The sequence below is a fragment of the Telopea speciosissima genome, chromosome 2 (genome assembly GCF_018873765.1).
Source record: "Telopea speciosissima isolate NSW1024214 ecotype Mountain lineage chromosome 2, Tspe_v1, whole genome shotgun sequence".
Taxonomy (NCBI): Eukaryota; Viridiplantae; Streptophyta; class Magnoliopsida; order Proteales; family Proteaceae; genus Telopea; species Telopea speciosissima.
The window spans coordinates 45,908,699-45,922,751 of NC_057917.1; the positions used below are offsets into that span (position 1 = coordinate 45,908,699).

Consider the following 14,053-nt stretch of genomic DNA (forward strand, 5'->3'; position numbering starts at 1 on the left):
GAAATTATAACATGTCAACCATTGGTGCTGCATTAATATTTGAAGTTTATTTTAACAAGGAAATTTTAGTAATATTACATGTCAGATGATGATGCAATCATATCCTGGACTCCGGCACTTGCACAATTATTAATTGGTACTACAGCAGTGGGGTTGATTTGCTGCAAGCTAGGATGAAACAATGATACGATGAGGGAATAGGGTAGAACATGGAGCATGGGAGAAATTGGGAACAGTTTTAGCCTAGTGAAATATTTATCCTTGCTACAGGGGCCTGCCGCTGTTTCTTACAAAGCCATATCAATCAAAGGGGTGCCCTGAAAGAGTGTGAGTTTTTAACTTTCTAGGGATTACATGTATGTCAGTATCCTCTACTAGCAGAGATGGGAGGACTCTCTTTGTGCATGTATTAGTCTATGTTTGACCTCTTCTGGTTTGCTTAAAAAACATAGAAGGCCTTTTCCTCTCATTTTCAATTAAATTCCATAACTCTTGACTATTCAGAATTACATGCCAAGTCCTAATGGTCTAATAAAGCCAAAACAATCTCTCTCGAAGGGTTTAGGTTAAAATGGACCAGATACAGAAGTTTTAAAGATCAAAGCTTGATTAATGTGTGGAACTTCTTTTGTGCGGGTTCCTTTATTTCATTCAAGAATTTGTTTCTGGTATGTCACGTGGCTGCTTCAAATAGGAGCTATACCTGAATCTGTCACATGTTAGATGAGTAGGGATGGCACTAGGGATGTTTAAACAGTAAAACCACCTCAGGGACCCCTAATGAGCCAGTTCTGTTATGACCAATGCCGGGGTTCCTACAAACCCTGGGTTCCTGCTACCTCATCCTGTTAGGGCCTGTTATGGTTGTCTTGTAAAATTGATAAATCCCATGCGTGTTTCCTGTGGCAGGGTGGGGCAGGTGAGACTATTGGCTAAAATCCGCCCTGCCCACCTCTGTCACTGCATGTTGACATAGATTTGGACATCAACAGCAACATGGTTTGTTGTGATTTCTGGAATGATGGCTTGTCAGTGACAGAGGTCAGGCTTTATCATGGTTCAAGAACTCGGTCGAAACTTTCGCAAGAAACCGAGATGAAACTAAGGGTCGAAACCACATGTTGCATGGTTTCGATGGATTTCGCATGGTTTCGACATTGTTTCGGTCATATTTCGGTAATTTCACAAGTTTCGACCTGCACACCTATATAAATCCACTTATCCCCATCAAAACTTAAGGAAACCTGGCTTGAAACCAGGACAGACTTATTTATGCTAAATATCGTTTAATACATTTATTTAGTTATTATTCATAAATAAGCAAATATGCCCTTATTTGAATCCAATAAAAATAGTTAAAAAATCAAATTCTAAGGGATAAAAAGTCAACCTCCCCAGTTCAAGAGGCTCCAGCCAGCGCCAAAACATCCCTGGGGGGGGGGGCACAGGCAGCTAGCCTGCGTCATTGAAAGTACGTAGCCAGGGGGAGTCGAGACCAGGCCAAGGGCAAGGGCCTAAAGTCTCCAAAATGGGCCTCCAAGTTCCGATAATCTTTCAAAACTCCTCCTTTTAGCTTGGTGAGGTACAGGGGCTAGCCTCAGGCCCTTTTTACAAGGGTTAGAAGCTCCTTTTCGAAGGGGTGATGTACAGGGTTTAGGACCAGAAGACTTTCTCCAAAAAACCAAACTCTGCCTTACGTAAAGTACAAAAACTGGATTTTCGGTGGTAGGTGCAATTTTCAACTTTTAAATGCTGTTTTTTTTTTCTTTCTCAAATCTAAAAATTTCATAAATCTTAATATGATAAAACATTGCTAAAAACCAAAAGAGCGGTAAAATATTCATTGGTTTTGATGTTTAAAAGTTTATTTCCATTAAAAGTTTCTTAAATCTGATTTATATTGAAGGAGTATTGTCCCGGTCAAACCTTATCCAATACCATGTCCAAGAACCATATACACTATCAAACTTGTGTCAAAACCACAAGTATTATTTTGAGTGTTCTCAATGTGAAACTAATGCATGGATTGGGTTCAAAATGTCAACAATAGGCAACACAACAAGAATTAGGGCAAAAAAAAAAAAAAAAAACAACTTTTTGTGCAAAGTGTTGACTAAGACTCTCCCTACTCGAGAATTCCTTCAATCCAGACAAGTTCCCTCTCCATCTTCTTGTTGTTTTTGTTGGAATAAAGTAGAGGATATCCAACACTTATTCTTCCGATATCCAGTTTCTTCTTGTCTATGGGAAGAGATTATAGGTAAATGTTGGTCTACCAATTGGAGGATTGGAAACTTAGAGGTAGATGGAGGTGGATAAGGAAAAATTTTAAAGGGAAGTCCATGTTGGATTTAATTGGTAAGATTGCATTCGGAACTTTCATTTATCACATTTGAATGGAACAAAATCTTAGAAATTGGGCTAGGAGATCTAGAACTATATACCAAATTTGGGAATCCATTCATTTAATGTGAAGGGTAAGGTAATAGCCTATCAAGACTCTTGTATTGATACTCCCCACAATAGGTTCTTGGTTGCTTCTTGGGGTTTACCTACTCTGCTTGTTGAGTCTGTTGCTTCGCTCAAATAAGGATGGTTGGTACTTGCTTGTATAGTTCCCCCCCCCCCCCTTCTTTTTCTTCTTTTTTCTTTTTTGCTTTCACTGACTTCTCTTGTAAGGGTCCCTTTTTTTCCTTGCACTTCGTTGAATATATTGGTTATTCATCCAAAAAAAATAAAAAAATAAAAAAAATTCTAGGTCTCCAAACCAAGGTTTTGAGTTGGTCGGGAGAAAGTACCTGGTTTCAACCGAGATATGGCCGAAACTTGAGAAATCTCGGTTTTGGCTGGTCGAACTAGTGTCGACACTGAGTTCTTGAACCTTGGGCTTTATTTATAATAAAATAGAATGAGTACAAGTACAGTAATGCCCCATGGACAATTCTACCCATATACCCATATTACAACATTCCCCCTCAAGTTGGTGGATAGATATCAAACATGCCCAACTTGCACGCAATTGGATGAAAAGCTCTACTACTAAGACCTTTGGTGAAATCATCAACTAACTGATCACCCGACTTAACAAAAGGAACACAAATGACACCCTGCTATAACTTTTCTTTGATAAAATGATGATCAATCTCCACATGCTTCATCATATCATGCTGAACAGGGTTATGAGCGATACTAATGGCTGATTTACTATCACAATATAGCATCATAGGTAGTTGAACTGCAACACCGAGATCCATATTGTGATTTGGGGAATGATGGCTTGTCAATATGACAGAGGCCGGGCTTTATTTGTAATAAAATAGAATGAGTACAAGTACAGTAATGCCCCTAGGACAATTCTACCCTTATACCCATATTACAACAATGGTCATGCGTGTAAAGGAAAGATGCTAGTATATCTTTGATATCTAAAAATCAAATTGTAGTCTTTGGCTTCATTCATGTAGCTAGTTTTCTACCTTACTCTTTGTCTGTGAATGGTCATCTTATTTATTCTTTTGTTCTATTTGGGTTGCAGAGAAGAGGTAGAGCTGGACGTGTGCAGCCAGGAGAGTGCTATCATCTGTATCCCAGATGTGTATATGAAGCTTTTTCTGAATATCAACTTCCTGAACTTTTGAGAACTCCTTTGAATTCTCTATGTTTGCAAATAAAATGTTTGCAGCTTGGAACTGTAGGGGATTTCTTATCAGCTGCTCTGCAGCCTCCGGAATCACTGGCTGTAAGCATGCTATCTCATCTGATTTTCTCTATGTTGTACTTAGTGTGTTTTCAGGTCTTTCTAGAAAAGCACAAATGGTAAGGTAGAGATGTAACCTCATCTGCCATGTTCTAGTTACCTAGGAGTGGGTTAAATATCTTATTTTACCTACTGTTACAATTCCTACTATTCTGTCTCTTTGGATAAATTAATAGATAAGGTTGGCAGTGCTATATATTTGTCTGTTCTTGTGAACTCATGCCTGTTGTTTGACTGCTCAAAGGGGTTTATCCATGTGTATCATCCATATCAACAAGCTTGCCAAATAATGCAGTCACGATGCAACAATGGGGCCTATTTTAGTAGTACTTGGTTATTTGCTTCTGTTTTAAATATCTTTATTTGTAATGGTCCAAACTATAATTCCTAGATTTTAGGTTGATGGGGGGTACATTAATTTACCCTTTTAATTTAGTATTCTTGACTTCTAGTGTGTGAAGCCCTCTTAGTCTTGGTGGTTTAGTAGTTTTAGTCTTGTAGTTTATCTAGTAGTTTGTTCTTGTTAGGTTTCTTTTCTCTATTAATCAGTGTTGTGACAGGTTTAGGAATTAGAAGTTAAGTAAAATTCTTATTCTTCCTGGTTTTATTAAGAGATGCAGCCCCCCCCCCGGTCAATTGTTCAGTTTTTTGAATAATAATATTTTACTGAAAGTGTGTGAGAAATATTTCCTTTCTCCCCACTCCCTCTTGATCTCCTCTCTCTTCTCTTTTCTTCTCCCTCCCTCCCTAGAAGATCAATCTCTCTTTTCTCCTTTCTATCAATCTGATTTCTTCTTTCCTGGTAGCCACACAATTGCTTCCTATATCTCCCATTATTTATCTCTTTCTTCCTCCCATCGATATTGGTTTTCAGTTGTCACAGATACTGAAACATGAAGGTTTCTGCAGTCTGAACTCTACTGTTACAGGTCAGTGTTTTTTCCTATATTCCGTTAACGGATTTTTCCACCTCTGATCTGTTTTCTGAATGAGGGTGGACCTTGGTGCAACGGTTAGGTAGCTCCATTGTGATCAAGTGGTCACGGGTTCGAGTCTCTGGAAACAGCCTCTCTGCTATGCAGGGTAAGGCTGCGTACATTATGACCCTCCCCAGATCATGCAGTGGTGGGAGCCTCGTGGACTGGGTACGCCCTTTTTATCTGTTTTCTTAATCTGGTGGTCTGCTTTCAGAAAACTATTTATAGTTCTTCATTCTGTTAATGTTTCTTCCCTATCTCTTTTCTTTCTTGTCTATTTCTTCCCCCATCATAGGCTGCTGGAATATCAAAATTTAAAACCAGCAAGCTCCTAGCCCCTGGTTTGTCAGGAAAATCTCATTAAAACTGGGCCTGTGTTGCAATCAATCATTATCCTTGGTTCCTAATCTGGGATTAGGATTGGCCGAAAGCTTTAGACATTTGCTTAATTTCTTTAAGTGGATCGTGGAGATGATATACTAAGGCATTGCAGTTCAATTTTTCTACTCCCCAATGCAAGATTCAATTTTAGCAGACATAGTGGGGTGGATGCATGGAGATCCAACATTCAATGGTCTTGCGTAACAGGTTCTTTGTCAGAATATGTTGATGGAATGGTTATAAGCTTCTGTAATATGCTTTTCTTTCCAAGCATTTCAAGAATATGTGAGATATTAAGGGCCAGTTGAGCACTGAGGATTTGGTGGAGTAGGTAGTTATTGACCTGTAGGCTGAAGTTAGTGGTCTGGTACCATGAGAGGGTTTACCAAAAGCAGCCTTTATCTAGGAAGTTTCAGGTGGTGTGGGTTTGGTGTATAGGAGGGCCTTAAATGATAGGGAGCTTGTGAAATGGCGTTTTTAGATGTAGATTCAAAAGTGGTACAATGTGAAGGAGTGGGAGAGGGGGGGGGGGGTTGCAAGAATACAGCTATCTGCTAGTTCCTTGAGCTGAAAGATTCCCTCCCATTGGGCCTTGTGTCCTGTTTGAAGCGAAAGGCTTGATCCTGCGGCTGTTGATTGGTTGGGATTCCTTGAAAGAGAGGAACCATAGAATATTTTGATGGTAAGAGTGGAGACCTGAGAATATGCAAGTTCATCTCTTCCTTCTTATGGATTGATCTATTATCAAAAAAGTTTTGAAATTGATTGAAGGTCTAGAGTCTGTCCTTTGGGATCGATATAATTTATTTCTGATTTTCTTGTACGTCTTTATATTTCTAATCAATCGGTCTTACACTCATACATAGATCTGTTTGTGATCTGTTTTATGTTCCCGTTTCTCACATACCACAGAAGGGGGAGATGATAGATTACTGGTGGACAGAGTATCATATGTCAATGAAATTGAATGCCCTATTTACCCCTTTGCATGTGCACCATGTGCGTTGTTTGTGCTTTTTGTATGCCGTCTTCGGCATGAATCTAGAGAGATACCATTGTTATCCTCCTCGTGGATTCTGATGGTTCACTAATAAGGATAAAAAGATTTATTGCATGCTGTAACATGACATGTAATCAACCGATTGCAAAAATTTTATTTCATTATTCATCTCTCTCTCTCTCTCTCTCTCTCTCATGCATTTGAATTGGCAACATCAATGTGTTGGCAGGTCCAAAATGCAGTTGACTTTTTAAAAATGATTGGAGCTTTAGATGAGAAGGAGAATCTGACAAACCTTGGTAACTGTTCTTAATCTCTTTCATGAGAGGGTAAATGAAAGCTCAATCTTGCTGATTCTGTTTTTCTTTTTCTTCCCCACCCCCCGCAGGAGAGTTTCTAGCAATGCTTCCAGTGGATCCAAAGCTTGGAAAGATGCTTATCATGGGTGCCATCTTTCGTTGTTTTGATCCTATTCTTACAATAGTGGCTGGACTTAGTGTTAGGGATCCCTTTTTGTTGCCTCAAGACAAGAAGGATGTAAGTTCAATTGTTTAGCCTTTTTATGCGTGTGCATGTGTTTGTTTCTTGCTTTTATTAAGTGATTGGTTCCTCATGTTTCAATGTAACCTGTCCATTAGAGTAGCTTAAGGTTCTTGATATTGGATTAGTATTTCATTCTCAAACATTACCACCTCAAATCTCAACTACCCCCCCCCCCCCCATCTGATTTCCTTCCACTTATGTGGATTTCAGTATAATAATTATAGAGATATATACTGTTTGGCAGTTGGCACCCACCCATATACATACATGAATGTAATATTATGATAAACAGAAAATGTGAAACAACACTGTTTCATAAATCGGAATTGGCCGTGACTGATCTCAATTCTGGACATTCCGGAGCAGCCGATTCTGGGGTTTTAAAGTCTCTATCGCTTGGGTTTCGGATCTGAGAGGCCCGATTTAGGGTTTTGAGGACTGATTCTGGCCAATTCCAATCCGATCTGGATCGGAATCGACAGGGACCGATTCGACCCCCAATTCCGAGTTTGAAATCCTTATGAAACAGACAAAATAAAATATAAAAGTTCATAGAAGGGGAAAGAAAATGGAAAGTTCACTGATCATGGCACTTTCAACAGTTTGATTGATCAATTTGGAAGAGTCCCCAGGACGAGAATGAATAAGAAAGGGACAATGTTACCCTCATGGATATCCATAGAGCTATGGAAGGGTTTGGGAGGTCTACAGTCCAGAATAATTAAGATGTTATCTGAAGAAATGCAAGAACATTCCCATTTTCTCCATCTCATCCCTATTTCTGGCTTTAATTCATAATACCATAAAATCACAGTAGTCATAGGGTTGATGGAACAGTAGGGTCTGAAGGAGATTGATTTTTACGGTTAGTAAATGGTAACCAAACCCTAATCAGTTAAAGGTATTAGTGTGGTTTCCGATAAACGGCAGATTACAAAATAGTAGTACTCATTGAATCTTCAAGAAAATATCTATAAAAACAAAATCAATTAACTGTGGTCAAGCTAGGACTCATTGCTAATTGTTTAATCTTAAAGGAGATCTTCTATAAATTCATGCGTGAGAGATTATTTCTTGGTTTCATCCAGCCATTAATACATGATCAAGTGCTTTTAGAGCCGTGCCTTGCGGTTGGTCTTTATCCCCCAAAATCTCTTGAGTCTTCTTATATACAAGGTATATCTTTTTTATTAGAGGTTGAATCGATCATCAGAAGAATAATTAGACCAAAAATTAGGATACATTCTGGGAAAATAAAACTTCTAACAAAACACCATTTACCAATGTAGCCATTATTTCGCAGCAAAAGCAGACATTCTCTCATAAAGCATTGAAATAAAAATAGATTAGAATGCTCATAAGTAAGCTTAGTCATCCACAATGAAGAACCTACTAGGACATCTATTATGATATTTGACCAAAATTGAAAAGTTAAACTTCTCTCAATTACTAGATCAGACTCAAAAATTTGAACTGAAACCAAATTAGACTCAAACATCCAATTCAAATATATAAGAACCAGACCAAAACTGGACCAAAAACAAATACCCCTCATAAACCAGGAGTAAGAGAAATCAAACGAAATTGTAGCTGACAGTGGGACGACAACTATCCCTAATTATTCTTCAAACCTTCCAACTTGAGTCAGTGCAATGGACCCACAAATGATCACAATTTGTGCCCACAAATGTAGAGGCAGTTTGAGCAGGTTGAACTTAAAAATGTAATCCTTGAAGATTTCATGTACTTGATAGGTCATAAACTTCATGATGTGAAACAAGCAAGATTGACATCCTGAGCATCTCACCTTCTGACCGAATAAAAGTACTTTGGTTCCTTACATGAGAAGGAGTTTATGCATTGAACTTTCTTGTTCATGCTATTTACTTTCCTCATGCTCTTTAAGGTAAAGCAAAGTATTCTTGGGATTTGGAATTTGCTTTTAAAGAATTTTTTGCACTGCCTAAAATTTGAGGGAAGCTCGGTGAGAACTACTGATTTCTCTATTTTTCTTGTCAGCTAGCAGGGACAGCAAAGTCAAGATTCTCTGCAAAAGACTACAGTGATCATATGGCTCTTGTCCGTGCTTATGAAGGATGGAAAGATGCAGAAAGAGAAGGGTCGGCTTATGAATATTGCTGGCGAAACTTCCTCTCTGCTCAGACTCTTAAGGCTATCCATTCTCTCAGGAAGCAATTTAACTTTATTTTAAAGGAAGCTGGTTTATTAGATGCAGATGCCAGCAGCAATAATAGTTTAAGCCACAATCAGTCGCTGGTTCGTGCTATTATCTGTTCTGGTCTTTTTCCCGGTATAGCTTCTGTTGTGGTAAGTATTTATTAGCTATTTATTAATTTTGTTTCTCCCAGCATTTTATGTTAAAAATCCCCGACTTGAAAATTGGGCAAATTTTCTTTCCACATGTAGCACAGAGAGACTTCTATGTCTTTCAAAACGATGGATGATGGTCAAGTTCTACTATATGCAGTAAGTTGTTCTTTCTAACAACATATTAAATCTTAGGAAAATTTACGTGTGGGTTGTATTACTACGTTTTAAGTTTCATTTCCATAGACACATTCTTTTAATTTGTCAGCTGGTATGTGAAACTCTTTTTCAATCCATTCAGCTGCACAACAATAATATTTTTTAAATACAGTGGCCCAATTTATTTTTTGATGCAAAACAACCACAACTTTCTCTTTTAAAGTCACTCTGGTGCTGTGATTTATGTTTTTTAGAGTTGATATGGAATAGACCTGGGTAATTGTTTGTTAATCTTGATCTTGTCACATATTTAGGGCTGATTTGGTATGATTTCGATTTCAACTTTGGATTGATTTCATTAAATAGTCAACAACTACATTTTTGGCCAAGAAATTGAAATTGGTTTGATTGCATGAATCTGAAATATTTCAAGAATAAGAAATCCATTTGGTAATTCAATTTTTAAGAATATATACAATGAGGTTGGTGAAGAGATACACCCTTCACCCATCCCCTTCCTCTTGTCCAATTTTCAGATTCCATTTTCGTCCAGTCATTAACACATGATCAAGAGCTTTTAGATTGATATACCTCTCCCATACCCCACCAGATATTACTTATGCAATTGGTGTTGTGAGCCATTTCTTGCATGGTCCCAAGACTAATCACTTAGGAAAGGGTATTTAATTCTTCACCCATAGCCACCTGAAGTTGGAGTGCTTTACCAATGCAGACTAGGCCGGTTCTATTGATGATTGGCGCTCTACATCGGGATATTGTACATTCCTTGGTGGAAATCTACGTACTTGGCGCAGCAAAAAACAGTCAGTGGTATCCATATCTAGTGTAGAAACAGAGTACCATGCAATGGCACAAGGTGTTTGTGAACTTATTTGGCTTAAGATTCTCCTTGAGGACTTGGAGGAAATGTCTAAAGAACCTATGAGGCTCTATTGCAATAATAAGGCATCTATCAGTATAGCCCATAATCCAGTCCAGCTTTACAGGACTAAGTATATTGAGATTGACAGACACTTCATCGAAGAGAAACTTGAACGAGGCTCAATTTGCATCCCATTTATCACTTCAGAGAATCAGTTAGCCAATGTATTCACTTAGGGATTGACTTCTAAATCATCCATGCTATTGTTTCCAAGTTGGGGTTGAGGGATATATATGCACCAACTTGAGGGGGAGTGTTAAGGATAAGCATTTGACTAGATGTTGTCTAGGTTCGTTGTATCTGTAGAACTGTCACTAGCATACCTTATTTGTATCCATCATTCCCTCTATAAATAAATAAAGGCCTCAGTCATTCTGACAAGCCAATCTATTTTCTCAAATCACTTCTTCTCAATTTTCACTTTAAGCAACCACAGAAAATAGCAACTTTACCAAGGAATAGAAAGTAGGGTTCAATATAGGAACAAATGGCTGAATTAGTAACAAGGCTGAACAAAATTAGCAAGTATTCCAACAAATAGGAACTTGCATGATAAGAGAAAGTATGAATGAAAGCAATGCTGTAACAACACTGATACTAGGCAGAAAGTTGCCAAACATGGAACCGATGGACTAAACTGAAGGGTACATCAACAGTAAAACCAGATCTGAATCACCGGCCTTGGCTTCACTACCAATCCCAATCTGTTGAATCACCACAACAGGGTTGGAGCTGCATCGACTCAGTTCAAGGACAGCTTCACTACTGACCCAAAGAGGGGAAACCCAATTTCTCAATACTCAATCCGTAGGGGAGGTTTATGGCCTCTCTCCTTTATCTATAACATCAATAACAATCACTAGAAATAGGAATCCCCTATGTATGGTAGGAGGAACTCCTTACAACTTATATGGGTCATGGGCTTAGTATTTATGAGTTTCCTATGAATACTATTTTGATATTCATAGTTGTCAAGGCGTCGCCTAGGCGTTCAGGCGGTTTTGTTGGGACCTAGGTGACAGTTGCCTTATTGCAGGGCGCCTTGCACTAGTTTTATTGGTATTGGGTTCCGGTATTGGCCCTTATTTATGCCAAATATCATTTAAGTAAATGAAATTACATTTGTAATTTCATTTACTTAAGATATTATTCCTAAATAAGTAAATACCCCCCTTATTTGAATCCAATAAAAGTAGTTAAAAAATCAAATTCCAGAAGGATAAAAAGTCAACCCCCTAGGTTAAGAACAAAAGTTGGATTTTCAGCGGTAGGTGAAATTTTCAACTTTCAAATGCTGGGGTTTTTCTCAAATCTAAAAATTCTATAAATCTTAATATGGTAAAACATTGCTAAAACCCATAAGTGCGGTAAAATATTCATTTGTTTTGATACTTAAAAAAAATATTTTCATTCGGAGCAATTTTGACAACATTTACATAGACCAAATAAGGTTTGACCGGAACATAACTTCTTCAATATAAATCAGATTTAAGCATTTTTGTATTTGTTGGAAAGCTGGTTTTGTGCTTTAATTAATACAAAAAGTCTTATGTAAAACTAAATTCATTTGACTTGTCAAACTTCTTAGAGAACAAGAACATTTCTCTAAATCAAGAGCAATTTAATTACTTATAGATGAGATCATATTTTCTAAGAACAGTATAAACCAAATGTGAGACTAGTATAAACCAAATGTATGTTTTGATGGTTTCAAACTTCCAATAGCTTGCTTCTTCAGTTTTGCTGTCTTCTAGTTCTATGCTGATTTTTGATGATTTGATGTGGCTTAATATTGATTTTTGATGACTTGATGTGACTTAATGTTATTTTTGATGACTTAATGTGGTTTAATGTTGTTTTTTGATGACTTGAAGTGACTTAATGTTGATTTTTGATGACTTGAAGTGACTTAATGTTGATTTTTGACGACTTGAGGAGGCTTAATGTTGATTTTTGATGATATAAGGTATATATTATAGATACTAAAATATTGTAGCACACTAAATTATTTTAGAAAATGGAGGAAATAAAAAATAACACTTGAGGGCGCTTTGGTCGCCTAGGCGGGTGCCTTTTTGCCTAAGCGCTTAGGCACCTCTCCACTGCCTTGACAACTATGTTCTTGGCCCAGTTTGATGGGCTCGTTTGCTGCTGGCCTTTTGATCTACATCAATTTCACTTTGCCACGGGTTTTAAACAACCAAAATTTTTTCTCCCTTCTCTCTTCTCTTTCCTTAGAGTGTTCCTTTATATATATAGTTGTAATCAAACTAATTCATCCTGCATGTCTTCCTACATTAAAAATGAAAGGAAAAATCCAAAATACATGAAATAGGTTCCTGATGGTCCAAGAAGCTGTGGGTTTATTCCTATGAACTCATCATGCAACTAGGGCTGATGATATGAGATACCTAAATAAATATATAGAAGTTGATACATGCTACATGCAGCCATCTACAGTATGCATGTAGTTGAATGTGCAAATGTACATTCACTCTCTCTCTCCCGTGATAGTTATGTGGAACTATTAGCTTCTACTTATCTACCTCCCTCGCCCCTGCCCACCCCAACCCCCCCCCCCCCCCAAAAAAAAAAGAAAAAAAGTTTCTACTCATAAATATCTATGGGCCATTTGGCCTATGAAAGAACATTCGGCTTCTTAGGTTCTATGTGCATCTGTATGCTTCAGAATTGATATGCATTCATTTATCAATATGCTTGGCCACTATGTCTGGTGGTTTTCTGCACTTTATCCCACCTATTCAATTGAAAAGAGAGGAAGATGGTTGGGGCTTTTTTTACTTTCCGGAGGGGGGGGGGGGGAGGGCTCCAAAGTGCAGAGTGGTTTGCTGATTTATGTATTAGTGGTGACTTACATGATAAATCTATGTTGTCCATGTCTGCATCTTCTGACCTGATTAGTGGGCTGTTTTGTTGATTTTAATTTTTTTTGGGTGGGGGCTCCAAAGTGCAGTGTAGTTTGCTGATTTATGTATTAGTGGTGACATTGCATGATGAAGCTATGTATTGTCCATGATATTCTGCATTTTCTGCCCCTGATTAGTGGGCTGTTTTGTTGATTTTGGACCATTCAATCACTGGACCATCTTTTATATTGGGATCATTAACATCATAGTTATCAAGGCGTCCAGGCTCCTTGGGCGCCTACCACCTTGATTTTTGGACCCTCTCCAATGCCATGGTCGCCTTGCCGCCTTGATAACTATGATTCACATCGTTTTGAGGAGACTGCCTAAATAACATTAATTTGGACCGTAGTTGTCAAGGCATCGCCTAGCCGTCTAGCCTCTTTCTTGGGTCCAAGGTGACAATATGCCTTGTTGACACTTCACGAGTTACGTTGATTTATGTTTACTTATTTGTTTATTTTTATGAATTTGCTTATATTATATCGTATGCTTTGTTTATTATATATTGGTTTTCCCATAGTAGGTCATTACTAGCATAATTGTATTATATGGCTTCTATGTTGCGTATAAGCATAATTATATTAAATTATCATTGCTACATTTTATATAGAAATATACTGCATGCCTAGGATGCCTAGGCAGAGCCTTATCGCCTAGGCACCCCTCCGACGCCTTGGGACGCTTAGTCTCTGTGACACTACGATTTGGATAGTAGATGAACAAATTACACAACCCATGAAGCAGCTTGCAATTCTTTTCCTTTTTCTTGGTAGTCAGTTTGTATTATTGTTATTGGTCTTGTTCATTTGTGATGAATATTTTCTTTTTCTTTCATGAGTTGTGCTGTTTATCTTACTCTGTTATCTGTTCTAGAACTCTGTGAACGCACGATATCAAACAATCCCATACCCTTGGTTGGTCTTTGGAGAGAAAGTTAAGGTCAATACTGTTTTTGTACGTGATTCCACTGGCGTATCTGATTCAACACTAATCCTTTTTGGCGGTTCTCTTAGCCCTGGGGTTTCGGTAATTTCT

The 14,053-nt window shown here is 37.9% G+C and overlaps 1 protein-coding gene across 1 annotated transcript in view; it reads left to right on the forward strand.

The window, feature by feature from the left end:
* Positions 1–14,053, forward strand: part of LOC122651547 (DExH-box ATP-dependent RNA helicase DExH3) — a 39,186-nt gene that overhangs the window by 23,317 nt on the left and 1,816 nt on the right. The window contains exons 12-17 of the mRNA XM_043844964.1: positions 3,536–3,739; positions 6,345–6,414; positions 6,504–6,652; positions 8,678–8,986; positions 9,086–9,145; positions 13,892–14,044. Of these exons, the coding sequence (XP_043700899.1) occupies positions 3,536–3,739; positions 6,345–6,414; positions 6,504–6,652; positions 8,678–8,986; positions 9,086–9,145; positions 13,892–14,044 (945 nt within the window). The remainder of the gene's footprint in view (positions 1–3,535; positions 3,740–6,344; positions 6,415–6,503; positions 6,653–8,677; positions 8,987–9,085; positions 9,146–13,891; positions 14,045–14,053) is intronic.